The 23,042-nt window shown below is 34.6% G+C and overlaps 1 protein-coding gene across 4 annotated transcripts in view; it reads right to left on the bottom strand.

Moving 5' to 3' along the window:
- Window positions 1-23,042, bottom strand: part of LOC130452953 (phospholipid-transporting ATPase VD) — a 65,797-nt gene that overhangs the window by 15,694 nt on the left and 27,061 nt on the right. For all 4 annotated transcript variants that reach the window (XM_056792503.1, XM_056792500.1, XM_056792504.1 and 1 more), the window contains exons 4-9: window positions 8,858-9,062; window positions 5,155-5,347; window positions 4,852-5,096; window positions 2,393-2,658; window positions 2,029-2,231; window positions 873-1,172 (exon numbers count right to left, since the gene is read on the bottom strand). In XM_056792503.1, the coding sequence (XP_056648481.1) occupies window positions 873-1,172; window positions 2,029-2,231; window positions 2,393-2,658; window positions 4,852-5,096; window positions 5,155-5,347; window positions 8,858-9,062 (1,412 nt within the window). The remainder of the gene's footprint in view (window positions 1-872; window positions 1,173-2,028; window positions 2,232-2,392; window positions 2,659-4,851; window positions 5,097-5,154; window positions 5,348-8,857; window positions 9,063-23,042) is intronic.

Consider the following 23,042-nt stretch of genomic DNA (forward strand, 5'->3'; position numbering starts at 1 on the left):
TCATTCTGTATCACATGTCCCAGGTATGCTGTTTGTCTACGTTTTATCATGTCCAGCAATGTCCTATTCTCCTCAGAATTTCTTCGTTGGTTTTTCTTACCGTCCATGGTACTCTCAAAATACTTAGATAGATCCACATCTTAAATACCTCCAAACTGTTAATGGTGTTAACCTCCCATACCATATAATAGCACGGAACATATGGGGCATTTTGTGAATCTTATTCACAGGTAAAGGTCAAAGTCAGAGTTCATAAACACGGTTGTGAATCACATGAACGAGCTCTTTACTTTTTCTATCCTGTACTTGATCTCTAGGCCTGATGACCAGTCTTCACATAACCAAGTTCCCACGTAGTAAAATTTTGTTACCCGTTCAATCTTTTTACTATTGCATGATAGTTTTACATTCTGGAACTCATCTAATTTGCGGGTGATTACTAGAATAAGCCGAGTATGTATTCCAATTATGTCCAGGAGCCTTTGAAGGTAATTCATGTTGTCTGCTAACAGGACTGTGTCATCGGTATATTGTATATTGTTGATCAATGTGCCATTCATTTTGATGCCTAATTGTTGACCCTCGATAGCTCCTTGAAAGATGTTTTGCACCATCAAAACTAGTATTATTTTGAAACTGGTCTACAACAAAAAATTAGGTCATAAAACCAGATTTTGATGGTTTTTAGTTTTAATGACTTTGGAATTGGTAGGGAGTTAGTTTGATTTTTTAATTAGGATTATAATTCAGGTACTACATGTCCTTGCTTCAATCTTTGTCATAAGGAGTAGTTTCCGTTTATATTTCTCTTATTTACTTGTTATTAATATGAGCCATTCTAAAGTTTATTTTGGTATTATAAGTTTACTTACTTATGGATGGTATATTGAGCAATTTAGGTCGATTAGCCTTAGAAACAGTAACATCAGTCTGTGGTGTTTCAAACGAAGGTGATGATTCTATAGAGTCTATAGGAGAAAGGGTAGGAACATGTTGATGCCTCTTAGAATCAAATAAATAGGAATTTAATGGTGGGGACGGAGTTACTGAACGCGATTCTTCCAAGCGACTGTACTTGTCATTTGATGTTACAGATTGTGATACAGTACTAGTGGAACTATTCTCGCTGGAGTTCTGTTCTAATTTATCGAAAGAAGTATCCTCGATGACACCTAAAATAAATTCAACTATAACAATTGAATATTTATAGAAAAAATTGGGAAATATAAATATTAATAAATTAAAAATAAAAATCGTACAAATAAAAAAATATCAAGTGATAATTTTTTAAAATAAAGATAATAATTTGCAAATATTAATTTATTTTTAAAATGCTTCTAATTTATGTAGAATTGATCAAAAAGTAACGTTCTGTCTATGGTGATGTATTGAAATAATTTTGAAAATTATTTATTGTCTAAGAAAGCGCTAGAGGAACTGAAAGGTGAGAAGTGAATAAAAACTGGGACAGAGCCAGACTAGAAATTTATAAAATCAACTGTGTTCTATGATCAGACTTTAAGTTGCAAAGAAAAATGATTGGATTCGGTCATGAGGATGAAGAGAATGAATTGGAGCTCCATTTGTCTCCATTTCATATATATATATATATATATATATATATATATATATATATATATATATATATATATATATATATATATATATATATAGTAGGTGAATACAGTATACATATCGTAATCCTTTAAAAGGAAACTAGATAAAGTACCACCACATAATGTAACACTCGTTAAGTGAGGCAAAAATCAACATATATAGCTTCTTTATAAGGAATTAACCTGTAAAAAGACAACTATTGACAGATATTGAAATTGAAAATGGCCTGCCAACGAACGTTCAACACACTCCCAGATGTTAATATGTCAAATTTGATTGCCATTATGAAATTTGATATTTTTAATGGTGAACATACTCAGAACGTATTGTCATACGAGTGTTATTTGGGTTGTTTACAGATACTCTAAGAATAGTTTTGATTGGGAATATAAGTAATGAAATAATACTTACCGCTTGCATTCATTAAATCATGATGTGGATGTTTTGCGCAAACAACTGTATTACAAATTGCTAACAATAATAGGAATTCTTCAATCCGAGAAGAATGATTGTTATTAGAGATAGAAACTTGATCTGTGAAAATACCACCTAATTCTGACATAAGTCTACTATTCACAGCAACAGAACAACATAGATTTGATGTTTCACCGCTCCTAAAATAAAATCAATATCATTAATTTTTGGTAAATGAAAAGAAGTACAATGTATAATGCTTTATTTAAAGAGAAAATGCTTTAAACAATAGCTCATCTTATATAGTTTGTATTCTATTCGGAAGTTGAGTACTTTGTTTTAGAAAAAAGTCAAATCTTACCCATTTCCTTCATTTTCAAGAACATGCTCATAATCCAATCCTGCTATGGCACATCTTCTGAATATCATTCGGTTTTCTGTTAGTGTACCAGTTTTGTCAGAAAAAATATATTGGATTTGACCAAGTTCTTCGGTTATATTTAAGGCACGACATTCAGTTCTCTTGTCCGTGACGGGATCATAGAGATCAGTATTATTATGGATATGATATACTTGTATAATCTTACACATTTCTAAGGTTACATATAATGATAAAGGAATCATAATCTGAAATAGGGAAAAATAAAATTGCTCATTACTCAATTTTCTGTTCAGTTAATCAGATATTATTGGTTAGGAATGAACATGATTGTATGATTTCTATTAATAATAAATTATTAATAGGAAGGAATATAAACCTAGATCTTAACAAGTAGCAGCCAATGTTTGGTAGAATTTTGATCTAATATCCACCAGATTAGTTTTATTTTAGAAAGTGACATACTTAACACATCACTCAATAAGTCGTGTAACTAACTAAAAAAAATTTTTTTTCAAAATACAATACAATACAATCATTGCAACTTCTTGATACCGTGCTTGTAGAAGGATTTGTCTTTTGCCTCAAAATTGGCTTCAGTTTCAGCAATTGCTTCTTCATTTGAGAAGAATTTCTTACTATTTATTTTTTTTTACTTTGTCATAACCCATAACAACTAGATTATATCCAAAACACAAAAAAATAGATTTACACTGCATTAAAAAACATCTGATGGTACTAGTGCGTACATTCAAGTGCCCAAAAACGAGAACAGCGGATAAATCACGCATATTTCATTGTACCCCACTACAGACCCAACATTCCTTTTGCATGATTAGCAAATTTTGAGACATTCCTGAACACTTGAAAATTTGGACTTTTGGGCAGGGTTCAGTGCATCGGGGGTCCACTGTGCGGTATCTTAAAGGTTGCATGTAAAATATTGAAAATTTATATTACTGGAATAACGATTTATTCAAGTTATAAATCGTTCCTTCTTGTCTTAAGTAATGAAAAACGATAGGGAGAAAACTTTTTATTATATGTTATGGGTTGTAGTTAATTTATTGTAAAGTGATTTTGTTGAAAAACCAACTGTCAATTCAGGTTTTTGATGATTTATTTCTTTTAAAGGAATAATTTTTCTGAATAATTTGTACTGGATTGGCAGTACGGGGATGGTCCCGGAAGTACCTGGACTGACCTAGAGATGGCGGTAGTTGCTTGGTATATATCACTCTATTAGAAAATACACAATCTATACAGCATATGATACAAGTTTATGAACGCCAAATTGTTTAGTATTTGTTTGAGCATTAGCCCATCCAATATAAAAGCTGAAATAGATTCTACTTTGGGTGAGACTGTTCCTTCGTTATCAACAGTAAAATATTGAGTAGCAGAGTTTAAACGAGCAGTACGACTTACGAGGACCAGCATCGTAGTGGTCGACTAAATGAGATGACGACTTCAGAAATGTTGAAGAAAGTCCACAATGCGTTACTGGATGATCGGGACTGAAAGTGCGCGAACTAGCAGACATAGTAGGCATTTCAAAAAGTGCTGTATATCGAAAATTAACTAAAAATTTGTATAAGAGAAAGCTGTGCGTAAGATGGATGCCAAAATGGATCAAAAACAGCGTTGTGAAGATGTTTTCATTGAGTGTTTGGCAGTGTTTCACGGAAATAAAGCCGAATTTATGCGCCGTTTTATAACAATGGATGAAACGTGGTCCATCACTTCACACCTGAAATAAAACAACAATTAAAACAATGTATTGAAAAGGAAGAACCAGCTCCACAGAAGGCAATGACCGTTCCTTCTACTGGCAAGGTCATACCGCCGGTTATTTTTGGGAAGCGCGTGGGGTAATTTTCATTGAGTATCTTGGAAAAAGAAGAAAATATCAACGGCTAGTATTATGCGAACTTATTGCAACGTTTGAGCGAAGAAATCAAGCATAAACAGCCGCATTTCGCTATGAAGAAAGTGTTGTTTCATCAAAATTAATGAATTATAGTTTTAATTGCTACCTCATGCATTCTGTTAAACAGATTTAACCCCCTCGGATTAATTTCTGTTCCCAGACTTGAAAAAATGGCTCGGTGGTCAAAGATTTTCCAACAATTAAGAAGTGATATCGGCAGTTAATGGCTATATTGAGTAGTTTGACAATTCTTATTATAAAATGGTTATCGAACTTATCGAACATCACAGGGTAATGTCAAAATAAGTTATTATTGTAAATACTCTACACTTCGCATATTTACTTATTAAACGTTATCTAGATAAATAACTTATAACTGATAACAATGTCGCAACTTTGGAAATGTTTCAATTTCCATGGATGAATTGCCTAACTCGTACTTATATTTTATCGATACCATGATCGCATCTATTATTTTTATCATTAATATGAAATTACTGTATGAACGTACCTGTAAAATAATAATAAAAGTCCAAAAAGTTAAGAAAGCTTCTCCCGAAGCACTATCACTTTCTTTGTAAGGCGCTTGTAAATCGTTATAGGAACTGATCCAAATTTTACATCCGACTGCTCCTAATACGCATAATAAAATTAATATAAGCACACACCAAATCACATCTTGATTCATTAGCTTCTCTACTGAAGATCGCTTATATCTGGGACCCCCATTATTTAACATTGCTTTAGTTTCATGACCTAAAAATATATATTGAAAGTTCCGAAATCTATAGTTTCCAATCTATCCAATTATTACCTGCATAAACAACGATTCCCTCAATAAAATCTGTATTTTTCAAAAGGCACTCTCTTAATAATAAATTGTCAGTTCCAACAGGTACTCTACTTCCATCTGGATGAACGATTGCACCATGAAATCTATAGATTTTTGTCGTAGGAGCTTCTACTTCCACCGTACTTCTAAATTTACTAGGCTCGAAGAAATTTTGCTGAAATAAAATAAATCATACAGAGTGAGTTTTATATATGGAACGCCTCAATTATCTCAGAAAGGGCTTGTACGATTTTTATAAATTTTTGTGTCTTGTAATTCGGCGGTATTTACATTGTTGTCAGATCTTTCCTTTATCCGGAAAAATAATGATCTTTGCAAGCTTCAAAAGAGGTAAATTTTCCATTGAAGATGTTGACCGATCGGGAAGGCCAGTTTCTGTGTCGGTCCCCGAAAATATCGATGAAGTTCATGACATGATTTTATCAGACCGTCGAATTGGGCTAAAACTAAAAATATTAGAAGCACTGAATATTTCATACGAACGCGTTCATCATATAGTTCACGTCAATTTGGACATGAGAAAAATTGCTGCAAAATGGATCTCCAAATGTTTGAATATTGACCAAAAGCGTTCGATCTATGCTCGATTTGAAAACGATGTATACTCCTTAAACCGAATTGTTACTATGGATGAGACTTGGGTACATTTCTACGATCCAGAAGCAAAGCATCACTCTGGTTCTCCAAGACCTAAGATTTTTCGTTCCAAAAATCTGCTGGAAAAGTTCTTGCTCCAGTTTTTTTGGATTGTCATGGAGTAATCATGATTGATTTTTTGGATAAGGGTGGAACAATAACTGGAGATTACTATTCGACATTACTGACCACTCTACGGGAAAAAAATTAAAGAAAAAAGACGCGTGAAGCTATCCAATGCACGACAACGCCCCTGCACAAAAATCTCATGTTGCCATGCAAAAAATTCGTGATTTAGGGTTTGAATTACTAAAACACTCCCCTTATTCACCAGATTTGGCTCCGTCCGACTATCATCTCTTTCCTCAACTGAAAAAAAGTTGAAAAGGTTGTAAATTTTTTTCCAACGAGGAGGTAATAAAAGTTGTGGAGGTCTGATTTGCCGAGCATGAAGAAACATTATTTTTAAAGGTGTAGAGATGTTGCAGGTTCGCTGTAATAAATGTATCCAATTAGGAGGAGAACATGTTGAGTAATAAAATATTTTAACATTGAAATTTTGTTTGGCTCCATAGTAGGCTAAGAATTTTTCGTACCAGCAATTGGATCCACCCCGACCAATCCATTTTTCTCTAAAACGTTGCTTTCCAGCATTATTTCTTTTAATAAACAATTTTCCGGTTTCTTGAAGCCTTCTTTCAATACTTGCAAATGTAGAATGATGTCGAATTCGACGTTTGTGAAAGCTTTGTTGGCTTAAACGAACTGCCATTCTATCATTTTTTTTTTTCTAGCTCATTAATAAATCGGTCAACACTTCAAATGAAAAATTCATTTTATAACAGCAAAATTGTAAAATGTGAAAACTAATTTAAAATTCTATGATTTAATCTGCCAAGATCGTGTCAAATACACAAATTGTCCCAAACTATCAAAAATATGACACGTGCTACTAGATTATTATTTAGAAATTACTCGCAGAGTTTTGTTTAGAGGAAAATTTCTACATCGTTCATTTTAGCTCCATAAAAGGTTATTAGTTTTTTTAACTAAATATAATCAGGCAATTTAAAACAAAATTAAGAGAAGAATTTGCTCCACTGCCGTAAAAATAGAAATGTGACAATGTGTGACTAGGGACCAGGGGGAAGTTTTGTGACGTCACATGTCTAGTACTAATTAAAAAGAGTCGTTTATTGTTTTTAACTAGTCGTCTGTTTTTTATTGGTTACCTGAAATATTGGATGTTGATTTGATTTTTCATTAAAGGCGTAAGTAAAAAATGGGAATATCTGTTTTATCTCAATTATTTTAAAATACACGTATAAATTTAAAAAATGTGTAACGTCACATCAGGAGAGAGGGATTATAAACATGTGACAAGGACGGGGGAAGGGGTTCTAACGTCCTAAAATTCGTGTGATGGATGGGCCGCCCTTAATCGTAGAGGAATTTGGAGAAAACTGACAATAGTTATTTATGCAACAACTGAGTAAAGTAATACCTTCTTTCATAAGTAGGACGGTTTGACGGAAATTCATTTTACTCACGAGTTTCATATAAAAATTTTTCTACGTGAGTAGACTTTAAAAAACTCGACAAGACTTTGATCAATTTTAATTTGTGATAGTAATAGTTACGTTACTACTATTGGTACTTGAATTGACAACATTTAACGTGTGCAAAGAAATAACATCGTCTATAGTTGTATTAGGCACTTATTGGATTGTTGGTAGGATCGTGAACATTTAAAATGTTGCTTGAAGTCAAACTTGTTGTTCCCGTTTTCACTGCGGAATCCATTTTATTTTTTATTGAGTCGTAACCCTCCGCAACTGTGTTGTATTTCCACCCTCCGTGCTTTTTTAGTTGAATTATATCACCACCGGAATTCACTAATAGAGACTCCGAAGAGCGTCGAAACGCATGCCCAGCGTAGTTTTTTGGATTAGGTAAATTCAAAAATATGTTGCGTTTCACGAGAGAATTTTTGAAAAGGTATTGATACCTACAACTTGCGTTGTGCATTTTTCATTTCTATGCTGTAAAAAGAAATGATCTTTTTGGCTTTTGTGGGTCGTTGGTTTTTATATATTTTTATAAATGTTTAATCTATTGTCAGATATTTCACCAATAACAGTAAATCGACGTTGAAAATGAGTTTTTGTATCTGGTACTGTGATGATTAAAATATTTCCGGTATTATTAATATCGTTATATTAAACTCACCTGAAAGATGTTACAAATAATATCTAAGCTTACTTTAAAATTTTTTGCTGTAATAACTTTGTCTGGAACTTGCAACAGAAACTTATTAATTTCTTAATTTTAATTATTCTTAATTTTATAGCCAACTGATTTATTTTTCAAATATGCAAAGAGTTACGAGTATTGACTGATGTCCACGTCGCTATTTACCATTTGGGTGTATTTCAGTATTGAATAAGTCGACGAAAGTATTGAAGACTTCCACATTTTGGATTTAGTTTCAGAGGAAGCTAGTAACATTCTTTCTGTGAAGCTGTTTATGGCTTTTTTAGTACGCCACTCCATAAAAAAATTATATTCCTTTATACTGTTCCCTGAATTTCTCAGGGAGAAGATTCATAGTGGCTGCAGTTGCCGATTCAACAACATCTTCTGGTGTGCAGTTTAAACTTTCTTCACAATTACTCTCCATCGCTAATAATAATACTACACTCCTTTTAATTAGACACAAAACGTATTCTTTTCAACGAATATAATGAAATAAAAGTGTGACAGTTTATCGGAAAAAACGAATTGACATGAAAAAGAAAGCGTTCACAGCCCATTATTTTCATAAAACAATTTTATAATTGCGTTAAAAAATGACACGTTACGGATCTTTTTTTAATGCAAAAGCGTGAAAAACTGAACCGCTACTGTACTTTTCACGCTTTTTGACCGATTCAGACATTACATTTTTTATGAATACAAATGAACGAACAAAAAAGACGTGAATATTATAACGGACGTAAAAAAAATATTATTAAATTAAAAAACTCACCTTTTCAACAAATCCTCTAACAACTTGTCTTTGTTTGAGGTTAGTTTCACCATCCAAGTGACCGGTGTCGATGTAACACAGGCCACTAGTATCGCTAGATCGCAATAATAAAATGTCGGCTGGGACAACTTCATTGTTCGATAAATGTATCAAATCACCAACTCTGACTTCTTTCCATAATACTTTTTTGTACCGACAGGCTTCACTGTAACAAAACACAAGATATTTAGCTAATCTTCTGGCTATCAAATAATACGAAAAATCAGATCAACTGGTCAATTTTTTAGTTAATGCTATCCCATTCTTAAGTGAGCGCGGTTTGAAATCCGACTTTGTGGCTGGGGAAGGATTTCTAGCCTAAACTTTTCTCTTAAGTTTATTCCATAAATGCTCGATAGGATTTAATTCCGGCCTACAAGCTGGCCAACCCATAGCGGTAATTTCGATATCTTGTAAATACTTCCGTGCGGAACCTGCGAAAATGCGTGAATCTTTCACCAAGTCCTGTGTAGACTCATCCTCTTCTATCGCTATCATGCAAGCACACTCTGCTTTCGTCTGAGAAGAGAACGGAGCCCCATTATTCGTTAAACCAATTAACGTGTTCTTGTAGACGAGCTGCTCGGTGAACTGGGATTAATTCAGGACCAGTCACTGCTTTTTTGGATAAAGGTTAGTTGCCCTAAGTTAATCAATAATCATCTCTCTCGGATGCTCGAATGGCTACCTTTTCCTTGCCGAAAGACGTCTTCGATGAAAGTTACCAGTTGGTAACGACGCTAAACAATGGAAACAGTAAACTGACTCAGTTCAGCGCAGTGGCCTCGCTGACTCTGGACTAGTCGCAATAGGGTGATCGTTTGAGAAGGTTTATCACTTGTGCCCATTTTCAGAATTCTTGTTTGCTGTTAACGGACATGTGCATCGGTTGACATTTGATGGTGTGCCAGGTAGATAACACTTTATAAGGGTCCATTAGCACTATCGTGAACAAACATGAAAAAGGTGGTTACTGATCATAACATATTGTTGGACTGTGAAATCAAAAAACATAATATTTTATATAATTTTGAAAATGTTGAAAAATACAATTTTGTGTTCAGGTTTTTTGTCAGTAACTTGCGATTGTAGGGTGTCGCATGAGTATATTTTTTTCTCACGAGTGTATTTATTAAAAGGAGAGATAATAAAATAATGCATATCAGCAAGGTTAAGCTCTAATTAATTTTGAAGATTTTTCTTAATAATATTTTAGGTCACGATTGTAAATAGAATTGAATGCCTTTCATTTTCATTCAAGACTCTAAAAGTAGCACTGATCAACAGTGGTTTTGTTGCCCTCGATGCAAAATTGATATTAAATATTTCAATGAACTCATTTTATGAAACTATTAATGATTTTGTAAGATTCGCTCTCGTTTTTTCTAAATCTTTATTTCTATTTTACATACAACAGGTATGTTTACAATGGCAAGTTCGTTTTTTCAATAAAACGCTTTTGATTAGCTTTTCTTCTATAATTTTCCAGAAAAAAATCTCTTTCTAAAGATCAGCAGTAATCGGATCCCTCCGAACCTAATGCTATAAACGGAGCAGACTTAATGGAAACCTAGTTAAATGTGCATTTATTTGTTCTAAAAAATTATTATTATTACGAAGTGTCTTCATAAATGTTAAAACCTTACCATATTTGTAATTTTTGGGAAATTTTCCACTTAAAGGAAACGGATCTATATTGTTCACAAGGACTATTTTTTGTTTGTATCTAATAGCAGTTTCCGGGGTTTTAATTTCTAAATTCACAAAAAAACTATACATATTGAGGTTTTAAAACTATAGATATGCACAGAAACAACTACAAATTTGAAAACGTCTTTGAAATAAGTCAAATTGCACGGTTTATGTATAGTTCTTCCAATATCAATTACAGAAGACAGTTATGCGAGGAACAATCAATATTTCACAAATACGCAAGGCACTCATAGCAAATCAAGAAATGAAAAATAATGTTTACTCCTCTTATAAAATTCTTTAAATACCTAACAAGCCGTCAGTCCACGTGGACTCATCATCACCAATGAAAACATCGAATCGTAAACATAAATGCATTTCTATCAGCAGAAGATGTCGGAAGCCGTATGTACACAATTTTTTCGAAATATTCCTGCCTACTGCCTGCGATAAGCAGTAGCGTCGCTAGGTGAGATTCGTTTAATTCATAAAATTCTTTAAATAAATAGAAATATAGCGTTCTTTAAACCATCGGCGAATGAAGACAATGAAATTGCACAGTGTAGTGAGAATAAAGACAGGTATGAATTTAATAATGAGGATTTAGATATAAGCTCGTGGCCATAACTAACGCGTCACCCTTTATTTCAATATCGAAACCTAAAATGTTAATCTTTTGGGTTTCTTTTCTTTTCAACTACAAAAAATTGAAGTATACTAAATGTTAGCGATAAAGTGTAGTAGGATTTCTTATTAGCAAATAAATGTTTTTGTGGTTTTTTAAATTTCAATTTTTAGCATATTTTAATGTTTCTTTCATTCTATTGATGTACCAACTTGTGGACAGCAGTACTTTAAGTCTGTTTGGTGTACACCACACAACCAATGGCACATTGATGCAAATATTTCGAGAGACCGGTTCACATTCTAGGAGGCCTGGACAAGGACTTCCTTCAGTTGTAACTCCTCTAGTTGGCCGTTTTTTGCAATTAAATTTATTAAGGAATCGGTCATGTAAATATCTCTGATAGATCAATAAGACGACACCTTCAGAATGCTGGTCTACATAGCAGAAGAGCTCACCAGGTACCTTTGCTAACCAGGCAGCATCGTGTTGCTAGACTAAGATTTGCAAGAAAATTGGTGCCAAGTTTTATTCTGCAAAAGGTAGCAGATTATCCAGAATACAATTATACCAGTTTAGAAACATTGCGACATTTTTCTTCTCTTTACAATCAGTGCACATCCATAACTTTCCTTTGGTTTCCAAACAATAATCACATCCGATACTACTATTGAATTTTTTAATCTTTAACTTCATCGGTGTCATTATCAACAGTTTTATTAGAATCTAATTTGCAATATTTACAGCTCCATTGTTGGAAAGAGATTCACTTTTTTATGCCTGACATGTAGTTTCAAGAAGACGGTGCCACAAGCCACACGGCATGCAAAACAATGGCTAAATTGAGAGCCGCCTTTGGTGAACAGTTCATCTCACATTTGGGGCCCTTCAATTGACCGCATAGATCGTGTGATTTAACGCCTTTGGACTATTTCTTGTGGGGCCATGTTGAGGCTAATGTCTACAGGGATAAACCAGCAACGATTGATGCACTGGAAGCCAATATTGAAGCATTTATTCGTGAAATACCGGCCGATATGTTGGAGAGAGTGTGCCAAAATTATACCTTGCGTATGGGCTACCTAAAGCGGAGCCGCGGCCAAGGTGTTCTGACTAAGTGAAACAAATAGTGTCCCGTTCTCTCTCCTACGAGCGCTTCATTTAGGTATGCGCATTTTTGCGCGCACGAAGCATGCGCTGTGTAGATAAAGCGTCTCGAACGTGAGAGAAAATTAATATTTTCGGCACGGTAACTTTTTTTCCCATACCAACTGTCCATATAGGAGTATTACATATTTTTTTTGTTACACATTGTCATTTTTTTCCACCCTTCATGCGGACGACTATTTTATGTTATTCATCCGTTTAGTGGATGACTAGACACTTCGTTTAAAAAATTTAATTCTGACAAACTGTTGAAAGGAACAATCTCAAAATTCCATACCTTTCATCTGAAAGATTGTACTTAAAAAGAAATATTGTTATTTTTGGCGATCTCTATCAATCAAACCGGAAACTTGATGATTTTTCATTGAGAAATGTTCTAAAATGTTTTAGAATATATAAATTCACCCCCACACTGATATTCTTCGATTGTTGTATCTTCCAATTTTTTTGGTTTACTGTATAACGAACTTTATTTGGGGTCACTGAATGAATGAAAAAAAAAATAACTAATCTTGTTTGACTATAAAGAAAAAATCGTACATGTTATATTTGATAAATTATAACCATTACGCACGAACATGTCTACTTCATGTAAATAATTTTTAATAAAAAATGAGAAAGATCTCTGATTAGAACTAACGAAGGTTACATGGAATAAATGATTTTTCACATTTCCCAAAACATGATAATAAAAAAACTTGTAATTGAAAGATTATCTCTTTTTCTTGCATGGTATTTATTTATGCAAACAACATTGTGCATTGTACGGGTCATTATTTCTTCATAATGTTGATTAAAATAATGGAATTTTCTAGTTGATACTTTCAGATCAGTGACTTTACTAAATATGTACGAGGTCTGATCCCTTAGCTCTGTTTTTGATTTTCTATATTATTTAATTCAATAATTATTTATTATCACGTCGCATTGTAACCTATTAAATATAAACTAGTAAACTAGTTGACTCAAGTAGAGGCCCGAAGTCGACGGTCTTATCGTAGTATCAAAATAGATCGTGTCGAGAAACGTGTAGTGATTAAATACTCGCGTTAAATAAGAGTTGAAAACCAAGGAAATTCACAAGGATTCGATGGATAGATTGGAAATATTTGCAATATCATTTAACATAGTGAAACTCACAATTTTCTCCTGTTTCTTTGATAAATATCTGTCAAAAAAATAGAAAGAGAAGGGAATATATTATTTTTCGGTTGTTTGGTGGCAACTATAGTCTCCGGCCAGCTCCCAGTGAGGACCGGTGTAGTTTACTATAAATATGCTTTCACTCAGGGGCGTCAGTTGATTTCGCTCATGTCTTAGCTTTGTATTCACTTTTCTCCGAATATCAGAAAATAAGGTGAATGTACACTAGTAGTTAAAAGCTTTTGCTCACCATTGTGGGGTATATATATACATAATGCATTCATTAAATTCCAAAATAATACAAATTTCTCTTTCATATTGTCAAAAGAAGGTCGAAACGGTGTCTTGCAAACAAAAAATTTTTGTTTACTTTATACGTGTGCATGTTTATACTTTGTAAGCGAGTGCGACAAGTTTTAACTTGCAAGTAGCGGCTAATTTATTCATAATTATTCAATTGTGCTGGGCTGCGTTAACCTTTATGACATTTTTTATTGAATTCGTATACGAATTGTTTTCGTTCTTGCAAATTCAGACTGGTAAGTTGTAAAATGGGTAAACCCAAGGAATTATCAGTTGAAACTCGTACATTAATAGCAAGTCTTCATAGCCTAGGAAACAGTAACCGAACCATTACCGCCGAATTAAAAAAATCCTCAACGTACCGTTGACTACAACGTGAAAAATATGCATCGGCCAAAAGCTTTGATGATAGGAAACGTTCAGAGCGGCCTCGAAAAACCACAACCGCTGAAGATAAACGTATTGTATTCATCAGTAAACGTGATCGACGACTCACGGGCCCAAAGATTGCAGCTTGGATCAATGAATCTACTGATCTGCCTTTGAATACCTCTACAGTAGAAAGGATATTGAGAAAAGCTTGCCTTTTCGGAATGGTCGTAATGAAGAAACCTCTTTCAAGACGTCAAAATAAAATTAAAAGGTTGCAGTGAGCTAAAGAACATAAACATTGGACGCATGTAGAAAGGGAAAGAAATTTATGAAGGGATGAGTCGAAGTTTTAGATTTTTGGAGAAAGAGTTTGAAAGAATAATGGATGTTAGATCCCTGTGTAATTCGACACGGCGGAGGTTCGAGGATTGCAGTCTCAATGGACGAAACCTCTATCCCATTCTCTTGAAGTGTGAGAAACTACAAAGCTCCAGAGCACTACATCTGGGAGCTTGTGAAATAGAAGACGAATATCTCTGGTAGCTACAGCCATCCCACAATCTGGACGTTTTAGAAGGAGTGGGATTAATATATCAGCTGTAGACACTGAGGATCCCCACTTCGCAGTGCCACAGTAAAAAAAGGGGACTCAATATATTCTTTAGTTCGCAGTATACATGACACTTTGAACATGCATATCAAAAAGTTCATAATCTCGTATTGCAAGATCGACATGTGACTATTAAAAAAATAGTTGAAGAAAGTGGTCTTTCATACAATAACATACATACATACTACAACAAAATCTTTACGATGGGTATCTCTTTCTTCTTTTCAGTGCCGTCTTCTAACGAAGAATGCCGACCATCATTTGATAGACTTCTCCATTTTGCGCCGCATGAATTATATTCGAAGCTTCTAATATTCAGAACCATTCGCGTAGGTTTTTCAACCTGGTTTTTTTCATTCTACCTAACCCTCTCCTATCTGCTATCTTACCTTCCACGTGAAGCTGTAGCAAACCGTATTTTTCATTCCGAAATATATGGCCTAGGTAGGACACTTTTCTTTTCTTAATAGTTACAAGCAATTATAAATCTTTAGCCATTCTTTTCAGTACCTACGAATTGGTTACTCTATCAGTCCAAGGTATGCTAAAAATACAGCCACAAGGCTTCTGGTTTTTGCATTGTTGCTACATTTAGTGTCCATTCTTCATATCGTAAAGCAGCGTGGAGAGTACGTAACATATCGTGGTTCGCCATCGGATACCAATGCTCAGGTTTCTCATTTTTATGAATGTGGATCTTGCCATTTCAATTCTAATCTCTAAATCAGGGTTCCATTTTTATCATTTATTGTATATCCCAAGTATTTGAAGCGGTGTACTGTCTCAATGGGATCCGTTTCTATATGCAGATCTACATTTTGTATTTTTCCCTTACTAATCACCATAAATTTGTTTTTTTTTCTGTTGATCTCAAGACCAGCTTTGACGCCTAATTAAGAATTATCTGTAGATCTTCGACGTTATCTGCCAATCATCCGCATAGCGGAGATTGCTAATTGGTACATCGATAATTTTGATGCCCTTATCACATTCTTCCAGTGCTTTTATAAATAGTTGCTCTGAGTATAAGTTGAACACAACGGTCATAGAATGCAGCCCTGCCTACGTCCCCTAGCAATGCCTATGTCCTGACTTTTCATGTTTCCATATTGGATAAGTGCTGTTTGATTCCAATACAGATTTTTTATAATCTGAATATCCTTGGTATCGAGTCCTGAACGATATAATAGTTCTATAAGTTTGTCGTGGTTGATAGTGTCAAATACTTTTTCGTAATCGATAAAGTGAGCATAAACATCTTTTTGTTGCTCCAGGCGCTTTTGAATCAAGACCTGCATCGCAAAAAGGGGCTCCCGTGTCCCATAGCCGCATCTAAATCCAAACTGTGTATGAACCATACGCTCTTCTAATTTCTTATTTTGGAATGAATAATTCTTTTTGGAGTTTGCTGTTTTGGGAAGTGTTATAAACGTAGAATTCAACCAGTCAGATGGAATTTGACCGGTATCGCAGATATTATTAAACAGGTTTATTACGATATTCAGATTGTTCTCATTGATAACTTTCAAAAATTCAACCGGTATTTTATCGCATCCTGTTATTTTTCCATCCTTTGTTTGTTCTAGGGCTTTTATTACCTCACTTTTTATTATCTAGTGTCTATTCAGATCAAGAGTGTTCATTGCATGACGATCATCAGAAAACAAATATTTGATGTAAGTTTCCCATATCTCCATTTGCTCTTCCTTGTCTATAATGAGCTTGCTGTTTTCGTTTACCAACTTTTCAACCTGTCTTTTCCTATTAGTAAAGGTACGATGAGTGAAAACATGAAATACTAATTGATGCACACATGCAAATTTGAAAAGACGTTTTCAGTCTTCTTATAAAGAAGTATGGATAATAATAAGACATATTTTGCAAGATTAATAAGAGTGTTTCCATCACTATGAGGTAGATACCAAAATGCTGAGGTAGGGAAAACAACCGACGTTCACTACCGACGGAAAAAATTCAAGATGCAGCGGGGAAAGTGAAACTAACTGTATGTTGAGAAAGTGAAGGCGTAATATCAGTAAAATACCTGCGAAATGGTGCCACATTTACAGATAATTATTATGCCAATTTAGTTCCAAGTGAGTGAGCCAGGAATCGGGCAGGGTTCAATTTTAGCCTATTTTAGCCTGGTTATAATGTATTATACACACTATATACCCTGTGTTTTGCAGACGACCAAATTATCTTGGCACAGGACTACGAAGACTTAGAATATATGACAAGAAAGCTAGGAAAGTAGTGTACAAAATACAAATACCTAGGCATGATCATCACTAATGATGGAAGATTAGATGAAGCAATTGCACAAAGAAATAACCAAGGAAGACAAGCAATAAGACAGCTAAATAGGGTATTGTGGGACAAACAAATATCAAAGGAAAACAAACATTGAATATACAACAGCATAATAAAAAGTATAACAACATATAGTAGCGAAGTCTGGCCCCTAAAAGAAAAAACAGTAAAAATGCTTGAAGTCCCAGAAATGGATTATTGGAGACGCGCTCCAGGAATCTCAAGACGTGAAAAAATAAGAAACGAGAGAATCAGGGAGATCATGATAGTGCAGCATACGATTACAGAAGATATTAGGGTGAATTAGTTAAGATGGTACGGACATGTCCAAAGAATGCCTGAAGACCGCATACCCAAACAAATTTTAAATTGGACACTACGAGGAAGAAGAAAGAGAGAAAGACCAAGATTAAGTTGGAGGGAGGGTATCGAGAAGGATAATCGAGAAAGAGGATTGGAAGAAGATCTTTGGGAAGATCGAGAAAGATGTAAGCTGGGAATCGGAAGACGGCTTTCCATCCTGGTTTGCTGTTGAGCTATTCAAAGCCTATGGAATGAATTTAGAGTCTTCTTCTGCAATGAATATGGTTAACTTTATTATCATTAACGACAGAACAAGCGGAATCTGTTCCATATTCATCAAAAATATCTGTACAAATAATTGTGTCATGATTCTGAAGTATGGATTTAAGGGTTTTGTTATTGAGAGTAGGGCACTCAGTTTATGAGTGATAAATGACGTACGGTTTGGGAATAGTAACTTCATACTGGTAGAAGTAGATGGAATAATTCATACTTTGTTTATCCGTAGATCAATATAACTCCTTATATTCAAAATTAGAATAAAAATTCTTGACATTCCAAAAAGAGAAACAATCAATTACTTTCATGAATAAAAAGTTTAAGTCTTAGCTCACGTCATTGAGCACCATAATTGTTTCACAAAGTATTCTACATTAATATCAATACACTTGCTTGCTTGCGTTTGAACCAATTTTCGAAGCATTTTTCTCATTCCGATTGAGGTATCTCCAAAACAAGTGATTTGAATGCATCAATCGCTTCTTCAGGTGTAGAAAAACGTTCACCTCGAAATTTATTTTTGATCTGAGGAAATAAGAAGAAATAATTGGGCGGATGACTCATCAAGTCGATGTTTTGACAGTTTAGGAACCTTTTTGTTTTAGCTGATGTGTTAGAGAATGTGGTATCTAACGCGAACAAATATTTTTGACAGCCAAATGTGCAATATTGAATGTATGCGAGTGGAACTAATGCCCAAGTATGCCTCAATCTCACGTTACCTCACAGACGATCTTGCAATATCAGTTTATGCACAGCATTGGTATTTTCTGGTACAACAGCCGATTTTGGACGACCTTAACAAAATTAAACCTGTAGCGAAATACGACCACGATTGAAATCGGAATACCAGTGAATCATGGTGACTTGCTTACCAAGATTAATGTTCTAAGTATAGAAAAAAACTCAAATAGCACTTAACATTAAAAATGTCAAACTTTATGATGTCAGTGTCAAATTTTACATATTCACTTAAGAGTGGCTATATCTCAAAACTTAAGTAGCAACCCTCGTATTACTTGGATTATTCGTTTTATAATGGTTTTGCACGCATTTGCGAATATGAATATTTTGATTTCCGAAAGTTTGGTATATTAACGGAATATATACTATATATCTGTGGAATGTATAAGGAATGAACTTTCAACTACAAGTATCGTAAATTAAAATATTCGGTCGTGAATCATTCTATTCAATATTTAGAAATCAGTTATTGAACTGAGCATCAACATCCGTCTGAATAACAGCTGCCTACTATTAATTTTTCAAACAATTAGATTACATTTTTCCTGTTTTCAATCACGTTATAATATTGATTCTTTGGAAAATATGCTTGAAACGGTTAGAAAATTGAGTTTAATAATTCCTTAGTCAGCAACGGGTATTTCTGGAAAGCGATTCTAATATTTCAATTACTAGGTCATGAAATCATTTCCTTATTACAAAACAATATGGTACGGTTATAATTGAAATAAAGAAAAAGTGATAAGATGCGGGGTGTGTTCGAATAAATTATAGTTTAATAACACGATTTATTAGAAAACCAAATCTCCAAATATATTGGATAATAATTAATAGATTCATAAAATAAAACAAATCTTATTACATCTATAGTTTATTCGGAATGTACGTGGAGTAAATAAATAATAATAGCGCTAAACGGAGAACCTTTTTAAACCAATAAAATATTACTAGAACAGCAATGGCTAAATTTACTATCAAGTATTCGTATCAATGCGTAATTCAAACAAATTGTTTTTTATGTAATACGAAGATGGTCCTTGAAGTACCTGGCCTAACCTAGAGATGGCGGTAGTTGCTTGGGAAATATCACAGTTTTAGGAAGTACACAATCTATACAGCAGATGTTTCCAATTGGAAGACGCTGTTTAGTATTTGTTTGGCAGCCATCAATAGTGAATGTTTTCAGTGAATTTGTTAACATGGAAAAAATTGGACGTCGTTATGTGATACAATACTTTTATTTGAAAGGCATTAGCCCAAACAATATAAAAGCTGAACTAGATTGTACTCTGGATGAGACTGCTCCTTCGTCATCAACAGTAAAATATTGGGTAGAAGAGTTTAACGACCTGCGAAGACTAGAATCTTTGTGGTCGATCAAATGACGACTCCAGAAATGTTGAAGAAAATCTGGAAAGGAGTACTAGATGATCGTCGACTAGAAGAGAAAGCTGTGCGCAAAATGGGTGTCACTACAAACAAAATAAGCGTCGGATTCACAGAAATAAAGCCGAATTTATGCGCCATTTTACAACAATGGATGAAACGTAAGGCCATCGCATCACACCCGAAATAAAAGAACAATCAAAACAATGGAATAGGGAGAGCCGGACCCAAAGAAGGCAAAGACCGTTCCATCTGCAAGCAAGGTCGTAGCGTCGGATTTTTGGGATGGGCGTGGGATACTTTTCACTGACCATCTTAAAAAAGAAAAAAACTGTCAACAGCGAGTATTAAGTGACCGTTTGAGCGACGAAATCAAGAAAAAATTGTCGCATTTGGCTAAGAAAGTGTTGTTTTACAAAGAGCCCACACATACGGTATTGCAATGGCTAAAATTAATGAAATAAAGTTTCAGCTGAGCATATAAATCTCATACGATACATTTACTGAACAAATTTATTCATATTGGCATCACAGATATTGACAGCTTCATAATAAAAATAGCTGTGTTTTCATCAATGGTTGCCTAGCTGCAGCTGGGATGATAAAGACCAGCTTTCATACCATCTTGTAGGTGGTCGGAATGTATTCGGTTTTTCTTTCTTTGCAATCTTTGCCAACCTGTCACCTGACATTCTGTCCACGTCATCATTTCTCTTGTGGTCAAATAAGCGAACTAAATGACGTTATTTCAATTATTACAATTCGTCATTTCAAGATTTCAATTTCAAATTATAAATAATGCAGGTCTCTCCGACACTAGCGCTTGAAATGGAATGTTTTATTTGTACCCATAATTCAAATGATTAACTTAATTTTTAGTTTATTAGACTATAGTATTTAACATTAAGCAGAATATAAGAAAGATAAATCACATGATAAATATACAGAATTATTTTTAAATTGCCAAGTAATGCAACAAGCTTTTTTGATAATTATAATAATCCATAAAAACATTATTTTTAACGTAATTGCACAATCGTAAACGTCATAAGATTGAAATTGATTTAATCTGTTTTTGAATATCATATCACCTACCTAAACATTTTTTAATGACTCAAAATTTCTTTGCAAAACCTCATTGTTCCGCTTTGCTAACCCAGATTAGTCATTGGATTGAATTCACGGCCAACGGATCGTATTTAGAAGAGAGAGAAAGAGAGAAATGCTTTATTGTCAAAAAATTGTTAAAAACAAACATAAAAATAACTAAACAAAGATACAAATGAAATAAAATTTCAATATACAGAATAAAACCACAATGAATAACAAAATTATAGATAATAATTAGTATGTAAGTCCATGGCAATATTACATCAATATACAGCATGCCCGGAATTGAATATCATTAGTAGAATAGAAGTCGTTTACAGAGTAGAGAGCAACTTTAAATAAATACGCTCTCAAATTATTGCGAAATGCGGGAAAAGATGATTTCGATTTGATTTCAATTGGCAAGTGATTGTGCATTTTTTTTGCATTGTAAAATATTGAGCCCTTCACTAATTCTAAACGTGGAGTAGGTAGGTAAAGGTCGTGCTTCGAAGTGGATAGCCGTGCAACGATCTTTCTGAAATTGGAGAAGCGTGTTTACGAATTAGGCAAACGGATTCAAAGAAGATTAAGGAAGGAAGGGTCCTAATTTTTAAGTCCCTGCAGTTTAGTCCGAGTAAATATCTGACAGCTCTCTTTTGTAATTTGAGGTTTCGCTCAAAATGAGTCGCACCACACGTCCCCCAGAAGGGAAGGGCATATCCGAGATGCGACTTAATAAGGGCATAATAAACTGTTATAAAAGTTATTCAGAAGAAATACTGTAAATAACCCGCCCGCTATAATAAAAATTTCTAAAGGGACACATCAAAGACGCTTCCGCTATTTATAAAAAATGTTAGAGACGCCGCGCGAAGTTGCCTAATTTTAAAATTCCATTGTAAGTAGACAGGGCCGGACTAAGGACCCATTTCGCGAACTTATCCGTAACAATAGTATAAAACAGTCGTAACAGAATACCATTCTAGCATTTGTTCCTTCGGCCGTTCGCGCTACGCGGTCGTGTCCGAATTTGGAATTCTTGCTAAAATGAAAAGCCTTCTGTTACTTGTACAGGGTGCGGCAGCATAACTTCCTTTTTTCAAAAGTTAATAAAACTTATTGTATGAATCAGAAAATTTTTATTCGTTTTTTATAATACAGGCACATACATAAAGTTTTGTTTTACTGAGTTTTGAAGATCAAATCAGTTAGGTGACGTCCCCCATTCTCCATATACTGAGTAAACCGATTTCTGGCGTTTGTCATGACTCTTGCCAGCATAGCAGGCGTTATGTTGGCAATTTCTTCCTGGATGTTCGTCTTCAAATCTTGTAGGGTCCTTGGACGGTTCACATACACACGGGATTTCAAAAAACCCCATAGGAAATAATCACAAGGGGTCAAATCGGGAGAGCGGGCTGGCCACTCCAAATCGCCCCTAATTGAGATAAGGCGCTCTGGGAAGTGTTCCCTCAAAACAGCCATCGATGTTCTTGAAGTGTGTGCCGTTGCTCCGTCTTGTTGGAACCAAGTGTCCCCTAAGTCCAACTCATCTAGCCGTGGGAAAAAAAATTCCTGTAACATGTTTACATACCGGTGCGAATTCACTGTCACTGTGACTTCATTTTCCTCAAAGAACCAGGGACCAATAATTCCACGTGAGTAAATTGCACACCACACTGTGACTTTAGGTGAATGCAAAGGCCGTTGATGCAATTGTCGAGGATTGGTATCAGCCCAGTAGCGCATGTTTTGTTTGTTTACGGATCCACACAAATGAAAATGGGCTTCATCACTAAAAAAAAACAATAGCGTCCTCAGGAACGACTTCCAGAAAAACCTCACACGCGTTCCTCCGAGAATTGAAGTCACGTTCAGAAAGTTCCTGCACAATTGCCATCTTGTATGGATGAAAATGAAGATCATCATGAAGTATTCTCCTCACAGAACGATCGGAAAGTCCAAGGGCAGACGCATGTTTGCGCGCAGAACGCCGTGGTGATCGCAACACTGAAGTTCTAACTAACTCAATGTTCTCCGGTGATCTAATGGGCCGAGGGACTCCAGTTCTTCGTCTTGTCACACTTGCAGTTTGTCTGAACGTAGTGACCCACGTA

This window comes from Diorhabda sublineata, chromosome 2, assembly GCF_026230105.1.
Source record: "Diorhabda sublineata isolate icDioSubl1.1 chromosome 2, icDioSubl1.1, whole genome shotgun sequence".
Lineage (NCBI taxonomy): Eukaryota > Metazoa > Arthropoda > Insecta > Coleoptera > Chrysomelidae > Diorhabda > Diorhabda sublineata.